General features: G+C 38.5%; 1 protein-coding gene across 5 annotated transcripts in view; it reads left to right on the forward strand.

Annotated features, from left to right (window-relative positions):
• The window catches only part of PCGF5 (polycomb group ring finger 5), a 94,496-nt gene that overhangs the window by 55,136 nt on the left and 25,290 nt on the right, over window positions 1-14,070 (forward strand). For 4 of the 5 annotated variants that reach the window (XM_084904358.1, XM_084904359.1, XM_084904361.1 and 1 more), the window contains exons 3-5: window positions 8,548-8,644; window positions 12,192-12,247; window positions 12,360-12,419. In XM_084904358.1, the coding sequence (XP_084760484.1) occupies window positions 8,548-8,644; window positions 12,192-12,247; window positions 12,360-12,419 (213 nt within the window). The remainder of the gene's footprint in view (window positions 1-8,547; window positions 8,645-12,191; window positions 12,248-12,359; window positions 12,420-14,070) is intronic. The other variant, XM_084904360.1, reaches the window with a different exon arrangement.

A 14,070-nucleotide genomic window follows, 5' to 3' on the forward strand; every position in this document is an offset into this window, starting at 1 on the left:
TGGTAAAGAGTGAAAATCTGGATAAGTGAGAGAGGATGGAAAATTCCCTGGTTTTGCTCATTATACTGTGATTATGTAAGTATTAGAGGTCTGGTGCACAAAATTTGTACACCTGGAGGTGTGGGTCCCTCAGCCCACCCTGCACCCTCTCACAGTCTGGGAGCCCTCAGAGGATCAGACATCCTAAGTCCTTCTGTGGAGGCAGGAGAGGCTCTCACCACTGCTGCTGCGCTCACCAGCCATGAACCCGGCTTCTGGGTGAGCAGTACTCTCTCTGAGGGAGCACACTGACCACCAGGGGGCAGCGCCTGCATTGAGCACCTGCCACCTGGTGGTAATGTTCATCATAGTGACCAGTTGTTCTGCATCAGGCCAAAACTGGCTTTCTGGCATCCGCCGTGGGGTCCCGGATTGGCAGAGGGCTCAGGCAAGGCTGAGAGACCCCATTTGGTGCATGATCAGGGCCAAGAAGGAATGCATGAGGTTGGCCAGCCAGGGAGGAACCATGGGAGGTCTCCAGGGTGTGTTCAGTCCCAATCAGCTGGACCCCAGCAGCAAGCTAGTCTACTGATCAGAGTATCTGCCCTGGTGGTCAGTGCATGTCATAGTGAGTGGTTGAGCAACCTTAGCATATCATTAGCATATTAAACTTTGATTGGTTAGGCAGATGACCAGACAGCTGGACACTTAGCATGATTAGGCTTTTATTATATAGGATTTTATGTTAATGAAGGTTAAAAAGAGGTGGGGGGAAAACGAATGGGAAGAGAGGAATGGAGAGAATGAGTATAAGTAGTTCTGAAATGGAGTGACAGCTGACAAGGGAAGTAGGGTCAACAATTGTTTTTTTAAGATGAGGAATATGTTTAAATCTTCAGTAGATAGCAAAAGACTAATGCTAGTGTAAGGGGAGAACACTGAAGCAGTGTTCTTAGGTCATTGGGAGGGAATTTTGTGCACAGAGTAGATACTGTTAGTAGATAAGCAAATTAAACTTCTGGAAACAGGCAAGAGCACAAAGTACAGTTGCTAGTCATATGGTGATGTGAATTCTCTTGTTCAGTTTTTTTCCCTTTTGTTTTCAGTAAAAGAGGAAACGAGGTTATCAGTGGAGAGTGAGATTGGGGGAGGCTGTGTAGAGGATTTGAGGAGGACAGAGGAGAAGGTATGAAGTATTGATGGAGGGCATAATGGACTTGGGGTGTTCGGTATGACCACCTGGCAGATAAAGGATCTACTTTAGGTTCACGGTCATGAATTTAAGGTAAGATATGATCAGCGAGGTGCATGTTTTTCTCCCACAGTTATAATGTTGTAGAAACAGAGTATGTTGGATTTAGCCAGTGTTAATAGTTTAACTGAGCAAATATAATGAAAAAAGCGACAGGTAGAAAAATTGAAATACAGAAGAACAAAGTATCAGGAGTATGTGTGAGAAGTGATCATTATGATTGATAAGAATTTGTATTGATCAGGAGGTTATGAGGACATTGCTGCACTTACTGAGCTACCAAACTCTACCCTGACTCTGTAAGTCTATCTATGGAAGTAGAACCTTCCAGGACATTTTGGTCTCCTGGCCTGATTGACACAAGATCCTTCTTCTTTGCTGCTGCCTGATCCTCTGTGGTGGTGAAATCATATAGATTCTTCTCAGTGGGAAGTAATGTTATCCTAAATGTTCTTCATGATATTGCAACTCATGTGGGCCTTCAAAAGAAATATACCATGTGTAACATAACAGAAGGAGGTGTTTATTAGATCCTTATATAAGTGAAACCAAGAAGTACTGTCTCATGGAAGCAAATACTAGAAAACTCTTTTTTAATATTGTCAGTTTCATCTATAAGGATATGTAACAAAATCAGGAAGCTGTCGCCTCTTCTCTTTGTAGATGACCATAGGTTACTTAAAAACTGTTAGTAGATAATAAAGTTTTCAAAGCAAACTGTATCAGATGAGTGTTACTCAAGAAGGGCACATAAAAGATGGTAATGTGCTAAGGAAGGAAGGAATGTGCTTGTGTTGACAGATAAAATGAATACCTTAGGATGATTTTACCAAAGGAGTCAGCATTTGATCACTTTTAATAGAACATTACCAATGAGTGATAACACCAACATGAGAGAAAAGACTATTGTTTTATTATCGACTAGAGGCCCAGTGCATGAAATTCGTGCACTCGGGAGGGGTCCCTCAGCCCGGCCTGTGCCCTTTCACAGTCTGGAAATCCCCGGGGGATGTCTGACTGCCTTGGAGACAGGTAAGGCTTCCACCATCCCTGTTGCTCTAGCCAGCCATGAGTCCGACTTCTGGTCTTCTGACTGCGTGGCACTCCCCCTGTGAGAGCACACTGATTTCACCAGGGGGCATCTCCTGTGTTAAGTGTCTGCCCTCTGGTGGTCAGTGCACATCATAGCAACCAGTTGTTCTGCTGTTTGATTGATTTGCATATTACCCTTTTATTATATAGGGTGAGAGCAGGATTAGTGGTTAAGAAGAGAAACTTGTATAGGTTACTTTGTGTCATCAGCTGAAAAGCTAGCTCTCTGATACATAGAGATGTGGGTAGACCATACATACAAGATAGCAACAACGTTTCTTGTACCTGTTGTGAAGAACACCCCACCTCTCAAGAATTGAAAAATAAGGATGTAGAATGGCCCTTTATTAGTTAAATTATGAAATCAACATGCAGTAGTACTTCAGAACAGGTATATGCAAAGTGTAAAGATTGAACAAGGTAGCTCCTGACCAATAGGACTGTTTTGGAATTTTGAGGCCTGGTGCACAAAATTCATGCACAGGGTGAGGGGGAGGTGTACCTCAGCCCAGCCTGCACACTTTCCAATCTGGGATCCTTCTCACAATCCAGGACTGCTGGCTCCCAACTGCTTGCCTACACACCTGCCTGATTGCCCCTAACCGCTTCTGTCTGCCAGCCTGATCACCCCCTAACCACTCCTCTGCCAGCCTGATCGATACCTAACCGCTCCCCTTAACAGCCTGATTGCCCCCAACTGTCCTCCCCTGCCGATAGAGGCCTGGTCTCCCCCAACTGCCCTCCCCTGTTGGCCCAGTCACCCCTAATTGCCCTTCCTTGCCAGCCTGGTCACCCCTAACTGTCCTCCCCTGCTGGCCCAGACACCCCTAATTCCCCTTCCTTGCCAGCCTTTTTCCCTAACTGTCCTCCCCTGAAGGCCATCTTGTGGTGGTCATCTTGTGTGTTGGAGTGATAGTCAATTTGTATATTATCTCATTATATAGGATAGGATATAAAGTTGAAGAAGGAATGTATAATAGAGAAGTGTTGGTCAATCTTGGACCCTTCACCCCAGAAAAAGAAGTATCATGCATGCAAAGATAGGCAGTTCCCATTCAGGTGAAGCAATGTGTAGAAAATATCTTACTTGAGCTGTAAGACTATCTCTAGGGCTGTCATAACTGCAGAGGATTAATACCAATACATAATAGACATTTAAAGTCCCGTTAGCAAGATCATCTGTTATTTCAGATGGACGCATCAAACTAATCATAGTCTGTTGCCATTCAGTATTCAATTATTGATTTTTCCTTGTTATGATTTTATGCTCCTCTAGTGATCTAATTTCTAGTTATAGCTCAAATATTTGTTGAATATTTGTTACAATATACTTATTTACACATTTGACATGTATTATCTCATTTGATCCTTACAAGAACCCTGTGAGATAGATATCCTTATCTCCTTTGTACATAGAAGCATAAAGTAATATGCCTGGTGTCTGCCTTCAGATTGTCTTTTGTCTAGAGCCGTGATCGGAAAACTGTGGCTCACAAGCCACATGCGGCTCTTTGGCCCCTTGAGTGTGGCTCTTCCAAAAAATATCATTGCCTGGGCGAGTCTGTTTTGAAGAAGGGGCATTAGAAGAAGTTTAAGTTTAAAAAATTTGGCTCTCAAAAGAAATTTCAGTCGTTGTACTGTTGATATTTGGCTCTGTTGACTGAGTTTGCCGACCACAGGTCTAGAGCATTATGCTGTCCTACCTTGGCCTCTGCATTACAGGAAGAGTATCTTCATCGCATATTTTTTTTATTGTGTTTTGTCCCATGGCTGATTTCCTAACTGAATAGTAAAGTGACTTCTGATTATGATTTGGCAGAGGGCCAAATCCTATACCACCCATCAGAGGTTCTCTCTGGTAAGGATTTTGTGGCCAGCGACTAGCCTCATTTTGGCCAGGATTTCCTACTTCTCTTTGACTATCTTGATGGAGAGCTTTGCAAAGTTAGTCCTGTTGTTGATCTCCTGGAGATTGATTTGTTTTGGGATGGGCGCATTAATCTGTTCTTTAAAAAATCTCATTGGTGATTGTGGTGCCCATCTCAGTTTGGGAACCGCCATTTTAGATGACACATGACTCTATTGATTTGTGCAACAGCTTAGTTCAAATCTAAGAAATGGTAAAAGGAAAGATTTCATTTTGTAAGCTTTACGCAGAAGTTTTATGATGTTTGTGTTGGGCTAAATATAAAGATCAGCTAAAAATAACAAATCTGGATGCCAGGGATCAAGTGTTATTGGCTTTATTATGCCTAGAATAGTAGTTGGATTTTAAGCCTGGAGATGCACAAGCCTGGGAGTGGATGCTGTCTCTGTTACACAGCTGGGCAGCTTGAGCAGCCATGGCAGCCTACTCAGGCTCTCCAGTCCTGTGCTTCTCATTTGCCAAAGGGGGATGGTAACAGTCCTTACTTTCATCTATACTAGGGGTGTCTAACTCAATCAGAGAAGGGGCCAAAATCTAAAATCCAGCCTAAATCGCGGGCCGAATGGTTTACTGAACAGTCATAAACTGACAATGTCATAAAACTGACAGCGGAGTGCAGTGATGACAGCGCGGTGCGGGCCACATTGCAAGGCCTGGCGGGCTGGATTTGGCCCGCGGGCCTTGTGTTTGACACATGTGATCTATACAAAGCCCTGAGCCCAGAGCCTGATACTAGGTTCGTGCTCAGGAAATGTTAGCACTTGTTGCTATTTAAGTGGTTTTTCAACTGGGAATATCATTGGTGAGCCTAACTCCCATTCTGACCCAGGTGTTTCTTGTGGCCACAGCATCTTCCTGTAGATGGCTGGCGAGACTGAAGATTGTAATTAGTCTCCATAGAGTCTTCACCCAGACCTGGACCTTTTTATCTTGGACCTGTTGGGTTAACCAGTATATATAGCAGTTGAGCAATTAAAGAGCTTGGTATTAAATCTTTTAAGATATTTTAAAAATGTTTTATAGCTGGTATAAACCAAATTAAAGGCTAAGAATCAAAGGGTAGATTTGCAGTGATGATTTTGTAAACATCTTAGGGAAAGCAAATCTTTACTGAACTTTTGCCTTGGATTTTCTCAGGTTCTACTTTGTATAAGGTTGGGCTTTATTACAGCTTTTAAAATCATGTGGGAGATGTATTTACTACAAGAGTTGTTGTTTTTTGTTTTTGTTTTTGTGTTTTACTGTTGTTTTTTGATTTTTGTTTTTTAAAGCTGTTTTATTGATTTTTAGAGGGAGGGAGACGGAGATTGAGCTCAGGCCTGGGAGAGATTTCATTTCTATATAACATTTTTTTTCCTTTTGTAAAATTAAAATCTTTACAATTTGATGTAAAATTTGTGATTTCATGTCAGAAAACCTGGATTCAAATCTCTGCCATTCATCAGAGTAGACAGGTTATTTGCCTGTAGGAAACTCTTCTTCTTCTGCAAAATTAGAATAACATAAGGTTATTGCAAACGTTGATGTGAAATATAAATTGACCTCCAGATGGAGCTTTTTATCTTCCTCTAGAACAGCATTGTTCAGTAGAAAGAAAAGTGAGCTACCTGTGTAATTCAAATTGTTCTAGTAGCCACATTTTAATTTGGAACAAATAAAATTTTAATACTTAATCCAATATGTCAAATATTATTTCAACATGTAATTAATATAAAAATTGAGATTTTTTTTTCATGCTAAGCCTTGGAGATCTGCTGCATTTTACATGTAAAGCACCTCTCAAGTTGAACTAGCAACATTTTATGTGCTCTGTAACTACACATGGCTAGTGTTGCCATATTGGACAGTCCAGATCAGGAATATAGGTTAGTATTTTCCATCAGCATCCTGGGGCACTGGTGTTGTCTCAGCCTTAAGCAATTAACACAGCCTTATTCTTAAGACTTTGTGTACCTCTGGATGGATGAGCTTTCCATTTCTTTCTTCAGCAACCTGGGCTAGTATTTTGTCCTTGGGAGGACAGGCTCCTACCTCAGCCTTTTGGCTGACTCAGCATAGTGCTTGCTCTGAGCATATCACGTGCCTCTCTATTTGGCCAAGGCTGATAGACAACCAGGAATTCCTGAATCCTTGAGTGTGATAAACCTTTTGAATCATCAGGATTAGACTTTGCAATACCGCTTCATTCTTGCTTTCTTTTTTCTTTCTTTTTTTGCCGCCTTTCCCAAATTTCAGAGACTTGTCTATTGTCCCTGGGAAAAGAGCAAATACCAGGAATCTTCTAGGAATTCTGCTTTTCAATCCTCCACTACAGTGTAGCTTAACAAGGAAGGCAGCCCTCCTTTCCCAAACGTCATTTTGACTTTTTAAAAGACTTTTAGAACCTTTTTGCGACAAAGTGATTTGTGGGGTTTTTAAAAATATTTTTTTATATATTTCAGAGAGAAAGGGAGAGGGAGAAGAGGGATAAAAACATCAGTGATTAAAGAGAATCATTGATCGGGTGCCTCCTGCATGCCTTCTACTGGGGATTGAGCCTGCAACCCAGGCACATACCCTGATAGGGAATTGAACCCTGACCTCCTGGTTCATAGGTCCACGTTCAATCACTGAGCCATGCCAGCTGGACTGGGACCAAGAGATTTAGAGGAAGGAGGCTATATTCTTATCTAAATATACTTTTTTAATGTTTTTTAATACTGTGTTTTATCCAAATTTTGAGAGAACTATGTTGAAGGGTGTTCCCTAATAGCTGTATGTAATGGTGTAAAGAGATAGGTAATATGGGATTCAAGTATATTTAACAAAAAAAATATGCTCAGATGTCACCTTAGAAAGTCCTGCCTTGATCAACACTCTGTCTAAAATAGCTTCCAGCCCCCAGTTCTTTTAGCATTTTTTTTGTTTTTTAGTCTCACTTATTACTAAATTGTCTTCTCAAATAGAATATAAGCTCCATAAGGGTATGAATTTTGTTTACTCCTGCACCCCAGCTCCTAGTACAAAGTCTGGTCCTCCATAAATGTTCCTTGGATCAATGAAAAGAAGTGCCAAGATATTCTCTATATGTATTAATAATTTTAAAGTTAGATACCCAGTAGAATTCTTCCCTGACCATTGCTGCTCTAACTAGTATATGAAATTTGCTTGAACTTTTCAAACCTAATCTCAGTGGTAAGAATCCTTTAGTTTACTCTTGTTCAGTCATTTAAGCTTTTACTTCTTTTAGACAGTGTGGGGCATGAGCAGTGGAAAAGGAATATTTATAATGGAGTTGTAAAGTAAGGGTTGGGGAAATCTTTTCTTTCACAATACAGAAAATAATCTGTATTTTCAGATTATTATAAAGGATAGTGAAATGGAGGTGGCGGTATTAGGATAAGGAAGTGCGTGAAAATTTTTAATAGTTTGTCTAAGGTTTTGGGGCAAGATAGTTGGCACAGTAGGTAATAGAAGCTTAGGGAAAGGTGAGAGAGATTAATACTTTTTGGAGGAAATGTAAGCTATATATAGGTTTGTGGTAAAAATTGAAAAAAATCCACAAGTCATTTTTCTATTGTCTTAGTTTAGAATCTCTATTTAAAAAATCTTAATTTCCCTCTCAGTTTTGCAGTCATTCTTTCACTTTGCCTCCCGTGTCTTTGTGCTCCATGGACTCATGGGACCTGTGCAAACAGACTCTCATGCTCCACCAGGGCCAGAAGTTCTCTTGTAACCCCTGTTTTGGTCCAGGAACACCCTGCCAATGAAAAGTAATCCAAACATGTTGAGAACTCACAACTTCTTTTAAGAAATATTTATTTTGCATTCAAAAGAAGTAAATGCAATTAAGGTAAAAGCCTCGTTTTGGTCCTACATCTTTTTTTTTTTTTAATATATATTTTATTGATTTTTTTTACAGAGAGGAAGAGAGAGGGATAGAGAGTTAGATGATTCTCTCTCATCGATGTTTCTATCAGCTGCCTCTTGCACACCCCCTACTGGGATGTGCCCGCAACCAAGGTACATGCCCTTGACAGGAATTGAACCTGGGACCCTTCAGTCCGCAGGCAGACGCTCTATCCACTGAGCCAAACCAGTTTCGGCTGGTCCTACTTCTTTAAGAAAAACAATAAAATGGTATATACTTTTTATATTGTGACAGCAGGCTTTATTTCAGTTGGGTTTTTTCCAGTGTTACAATTTTAAAGTTTTATAAAGTTTGATTAAAGAATAATACTCTACCTATAGTAGATAATTTTTAAGGACTATTCAGTTTAAATGATGCATTTTAACCTAATACCTTCTTTCTTCTTAGTCTGTAAGACTTGTATTGTTCAGCACTTTGAAGATAGCAATGATTGTCCCAGGTGTGGCAACCAGGTTCATGAGACAAATCCATTAGAAATGTTGAGGTAAGTAAATACATAAACACTTAATAACTTTTATTATGTGTTGTAATATTTTTGTTGGCACCTTGATTCAATACATACAGATTTTAAGAAGAAAAGGATAAAATATGACTGTACATATTAAATATTTAAGGAGTACATTTCCAAATTAAAATTATAACTATTTCAGGCTCTCAGAGTTACTTTCGTTGTAGTTTTGCTTCAGTATTTTAATATTCTACACAATACACCACTTTTGTTAAACTACATGGCAGTAGAAAGAGAGCAGACCTAATAGTGAGGAAGACTAATCTTGGTTCTATTAAATTTTTAAACTCAGAATTTTAAAAATGACTGCCATTTTTTTTAAGTATAATCACATGTTTTTAAAGCTGGAAATGGTCTGTAAGATCCTAATCCAAACCCTTTTTCCAGTTTAGAAAATTGAAATTTACTATGACTTTGCCTAAAGTCTCAGCAAACTCAAATGTCATTAGCCAGCTGTCCCTACCACTAAACTTATTTTTCCCCTACTGATCCTACCATAGCTCTATCACAGGTAATTGTGGGATCTTAGGAAAGTACACATCTAAAAACAGTGCTAGATATTCATAGCCTTATATAATGTTCATTTCTGTGTGATGTTTGCCATCATTCCATCGAATCTGAATTTGCAAGTCTTAAATTTCAGACTTGTTTTTTCTATTTCAGTGGCATGTAGTTGGAGTAATTTATCTACAGGTAAATGTCTAGCCCGTGGTTTTCAAAATATGGTCCCCAAACTAAGAGTCTCTTGTTAGAAATGACAGTTCTGAGACCCTACCTCTGACTTGCTAAAAGTAAATATTAGAAGAAACTGGTTGTGTTTGAAGTGGTTGCCTCTGGGGTTGTAGGAATCAGGATGAGAATGTTCTATTTTACTACAAGATTTACAGGAAAGTTTTACTTGTATATTACACATTTATATAACTTTGATAAAAATATTAAATTGAGAAATGCTACTTTTTAAATATTACTACTAAATGGTCAGGGGAACTTTGTGAACAAGTTAGTATTTGAGTTAAGTCTTGAATAAGGTAACATTGGTTTGGTTGAAGGGTAGGAAAAGAATAATTGAGCCAGGATAAAGAACAATATATATTTGATTTTTTTTACAGAGAAGGGAGAGAGAGAGAAACATTGACCAGCTGCCTCCCGCACACCCCCCACTGGGGTTGTGCCTGCAACCAAGGTACGTGCCCTTGACCGGAATTGAACCCAGGACCTTTCAGTCATCAGGCCAATGTTCTATCTGCTGAGCCAAATCGGTTTCAGCCAGACAAGACACCATTATGGAAAACTGAATAGGCCTGTTGGATAGGGAAGAGAGACAAGAAAATAACACTCGTTATGGTTTGTAGGTTAGACTCAAGTTATAAAATCAATCGAAGCCAGGTGGTGGGAAGAAATTGGTGCTTGAGTAAAGCAAATGGTGAATCTTCCTTAAGCATTAATTTGATCATTATGAGCATGTCAAGTTAAAGGAACATAGGTATATTCTGTCCTCTAAGTACTGTGGTAATTAAGGAAGTAGAAGGGTAGGGAGCATGAAGACCATATTGGGAAAATATCAAGAAGGAACTGTGAAAGCACAGTGGCTTAAACGTGTGAATCAAGGGGTGGGGAGAGGTACGTGTATATGTATTAAGATAATTCTTGCATTTTGAGTCTTTGATCTCATTTTTAAATTTAATTTTTGAAAAGTATGACGGTGATATTCAATGTTTTGTTGGAGGATGGATGAGACAGTGTTGACAGATTAACAAAAGGAGGTGCTTGAGATATTAAGCATCTGTTGGAAATGTGGCACTTAAGCTCAGCAGAGATGTAGTTTGTGTGTGTGTGTGTGTATATGTAAAAGCTATTTGCTTATATGAAGTCACAAAATCCTACTGAAAAGGTCAAGAGAGCAGAGCATTGGAAAAGAAAAATACTTAGGGACCAAGAGAGAGTAGGCAGGGGAAAAAAGAAAACTCAATTGTTCTTTCTTAAAAGGAGCAATTTTAGACAATCCTATCAAACTGTTGCAGAGCAATATAGGATAAAAATGACTTTAAAAATAATTTAATCATTTTTAACTTTAATTCTAAACCTATTTAGTTGGCAGTTATGGATAATTTGGGGAAACATTATCAAAACACAGAATATGTGAAAAATGTAGATTTTTTTTCTTTCAAAGTTTTTCCAATTAAAAAACAGCCAACAGCTTGAAATACAGGTTGGATTTTTTAAGATGCAAGGAAAGTATTGATATTAATGTTCGTAGTTAGAGAAGAGTAATGCTACTGAGCAGGATGAAGGTATGAAGGTATGAAGAGAGAAAAGGGTGTTCTGGGAGAAAGAGAACGAAAGAAAAGAAAAAGGAAGGGTTACACTCTCATCAGGAAAAAACTAAAGTAATATCAAGATAAATATTTACATTTTTTATCTAGAAAGATAAAATGACTAAATGGTCTGACTAAATGGTCTAAATTTTTCAGAAGAATGGTGATTATTTCCTTTATAGGAAAGAGCCAGAGTTGTTGTAGAGATTTTGAGAGTGAATTTATCGACTGTTAAATAAATAAATAAAAATTTCTTATTCCTCACAGTTCTGCAGTTCACGGATCTAGGTGGTTCTTCTGTTCTTGGCTGGGCTCACTCATGGTACTGCTGTTGACTGGATAGATAGAACCAGCTGAGAGCAGCCTCTCAGATTGGGGACAGGCTGTCAGTGACCTGGTCTGAGATGGCCTCAGCAGGGTTCTCTTACGCATGGTACCTTGTTCTCCAGATTTGTTCTCATGGTTGGCAGAATTCTGAGAGAGGGCCTGCAAAAGCATGCAGTGCCTCTTTAGGCTTGGGCTCAGGACCATGCACAATATTTCAAGCATATTTCAAGGCCAGCCCATATTCTTGGGGTGGGGAGGTTGAATTCCTCCCGTGGCTAAGGGATGGAGTCATGTTCAGTGGTTCCCATAATGGGACACATGTCCCACAGGGGGACAATTCGGGAATGAGTTATTAACAGTGAATTTTTTGCATTTTTTACATTATAGGGGCCTCATATACAGTATATAAATATATATTGTGACATTTATGCATTTCATATAACTTCATATTATTTTTTTAACAATTTCTTAGCGATTTATTCCTCAGTATTTCAACTGGCCTGTCATTCTTTTATTTTTCTCCTTTATGGATGCCATGTCCTTTGGAAGCTTGTTTAGACCAAGTTAGTGGCCTACTTCCTCCATGTGAAATATGTCATCAGGATTTTAGAGATGCTTAGGTGGGGCATGGCCAACAAAGGCTGGGAACCACTGGTGTATATGTAGAGAGAGCTGGGGACTAGGACTGTTTTGTTATCAACCTACCACTGTGGGAAAGGCTAGAAATGGGTGTGTGTGCTCTGCATGCAGAGGAGTTTGGTGTAGATGTGCTGAAACGGAGCATGTTCTGCATTTGCAGTACATTTAAGATAGAGATCCCCAGCTGCCGATATATTGGATTTTGATATCTTGTTACTTTGTTCTCTTTTCCCCTTTGGAAGGTTGGATAATACGTTAGAGGAAATCATATTTAAACTGGTCCCTGGACTACGAGAACGTAAGTTACTCTTTGGCTTCTTGTAGAATTCTGTGTTTTATGAAATCAACATTTCTATTACATATTTCATGACTGTTTCTATTATTTTTATACTTTTTTTCTTTCAATTTAGAAGAACTTGAGCGTGAATCTGAATTTTGGAAGAAAAATAAGCCTCAAGAAAATGGACAAGGTGACTTTCTTACACTTGTATCTGACAGCTTCTCACAAATTAGCTTTTAATAGCTTTGGTCGACTAATCTCTCTCTTCAAGCTAAAGTGTCTCCTATACAGAATTCATGTACTCTTTTACTTATATTATGAACCTTTCATATAAAATCATGAGTTCATTCCAGTTAAAGGTAATAGGAAATTGGATTTTGGGAATTGGATTTTGGGAAGAGAAAAAGGAGCTAAAACAGAAGAGTACTAATTGCATGATTTGCTAGAGAGCTAAAGGAAACTGAAAGAGCTATAGTATACAACTAGACAGTGAGGGATTTTGTTTCCGTTTGTACATTTGAATAGGAAAGGGAACTGAGATGTGGCTGACAGCATAGCAGGGGGATCTTGGAATGAAGTTTTCATGAGTGGAGCTCAGGTGATACAAATTTTTATATAACTGGAAGATATTTTTATATATCTAGAAAATGCTTTTGGGAGTTTTCCCTATCACCAATGCTAAGTGTCCAAATTTCTCTTCTGGGTCAGGCACCCAGAAAATTTTTAATAATTTTAGCAAAATAATAAACATTACCAAGCAGAGAAAAGGCTTTTGGTAAGTATATAATTCACACAAAGAAAATAAAAAGTATAACATACCTAAAATTATTGTATAAGAAAGTATCCTTATATAAGATTATTTAAGATTGATTTCAAGATGACCTTACACCACTGAAATCTTTAAATATGTACATGTGTTTTTATAGGCTCATTGTGTGAGATTAATTTCCCATCTCTGGCTTTTCCATAAGATCACAGGATTGTCAATTGCACATAATAATTAAGATGGGTCAGAAAATTCTCTTTCTTTTTCATCTATAAAATTTGGGATCTTAGTTTCTTTAGTTTAACTTAACTTCCTGTAGTAGGGGAGGTTTGAGCATAGTTTTGAATGACAGAGAATATAGTAAGGGATTATTTCTGCTCTATAACAACAACAAAAATGACTTAACTAAAGGCTTGTTTTACCCAAGTGTAAAGTACAATTTAGATAGTAGTTCTAAAGTAAAAACATAGGTGATATAAAGTGGACTAAATGTTCCCAAGTTTTGATTACCTTTTCATCAGAAGCTATCTGTTAGATTTAGTTCATGGCACTATGTATCTTATAGGTTGACTTATGAAGGACTATAATCTATTTTGTGTTTTTCTCCCTCTCTAAAGTATTTTGTCTTTAGTTTAGAGAGTTTGTATTTTTTCTTGGAGCTAGGAGTTAAGTTCTTAAAAGGTGACACTGTCTATAACCCGTCTTTTTTTCCGGCGCTTTTCCATACTGTGATGCTTGATTGGCTAATTCTTTCCATTGGAAATTTTCCCTGAATCTCTACTTCACCCCACAGTTTATGTTTATTACCTTTTTTTTTAATGTTGCTGCGTAGTCTTTTACCTCTTCCATCAAAGGTCTTATCCGACTTCTGTTTTCTCTACCTGTTTCTCCTGTACCTTGACCACTGTGAGGATGCGGATGATGATTCTAGTTTCAATATTGTTTCCTCAAGCCTAGCACAATGCATATCTAACAGTTACAGGCACACAGTAAAACTATATATAGGCTGTAGGTATTTCATAGGTTAAAAACATTTGGATATAATATGAAGTATATTATTCAGATTTCCTTAATG

This window comes from Pipistrellus hanaki (assembly GCF_964339955.1).
Source record: "Pipistrellus hanaki genome assembly, chromosome: 14".
NCBI classification, from domain to species: Eukaryota; Metazoa; Chordata; class Mammalia; order Chiroptera; family Vespertilionidae; genus Pipistrellus; species Pipistrellus hanaki.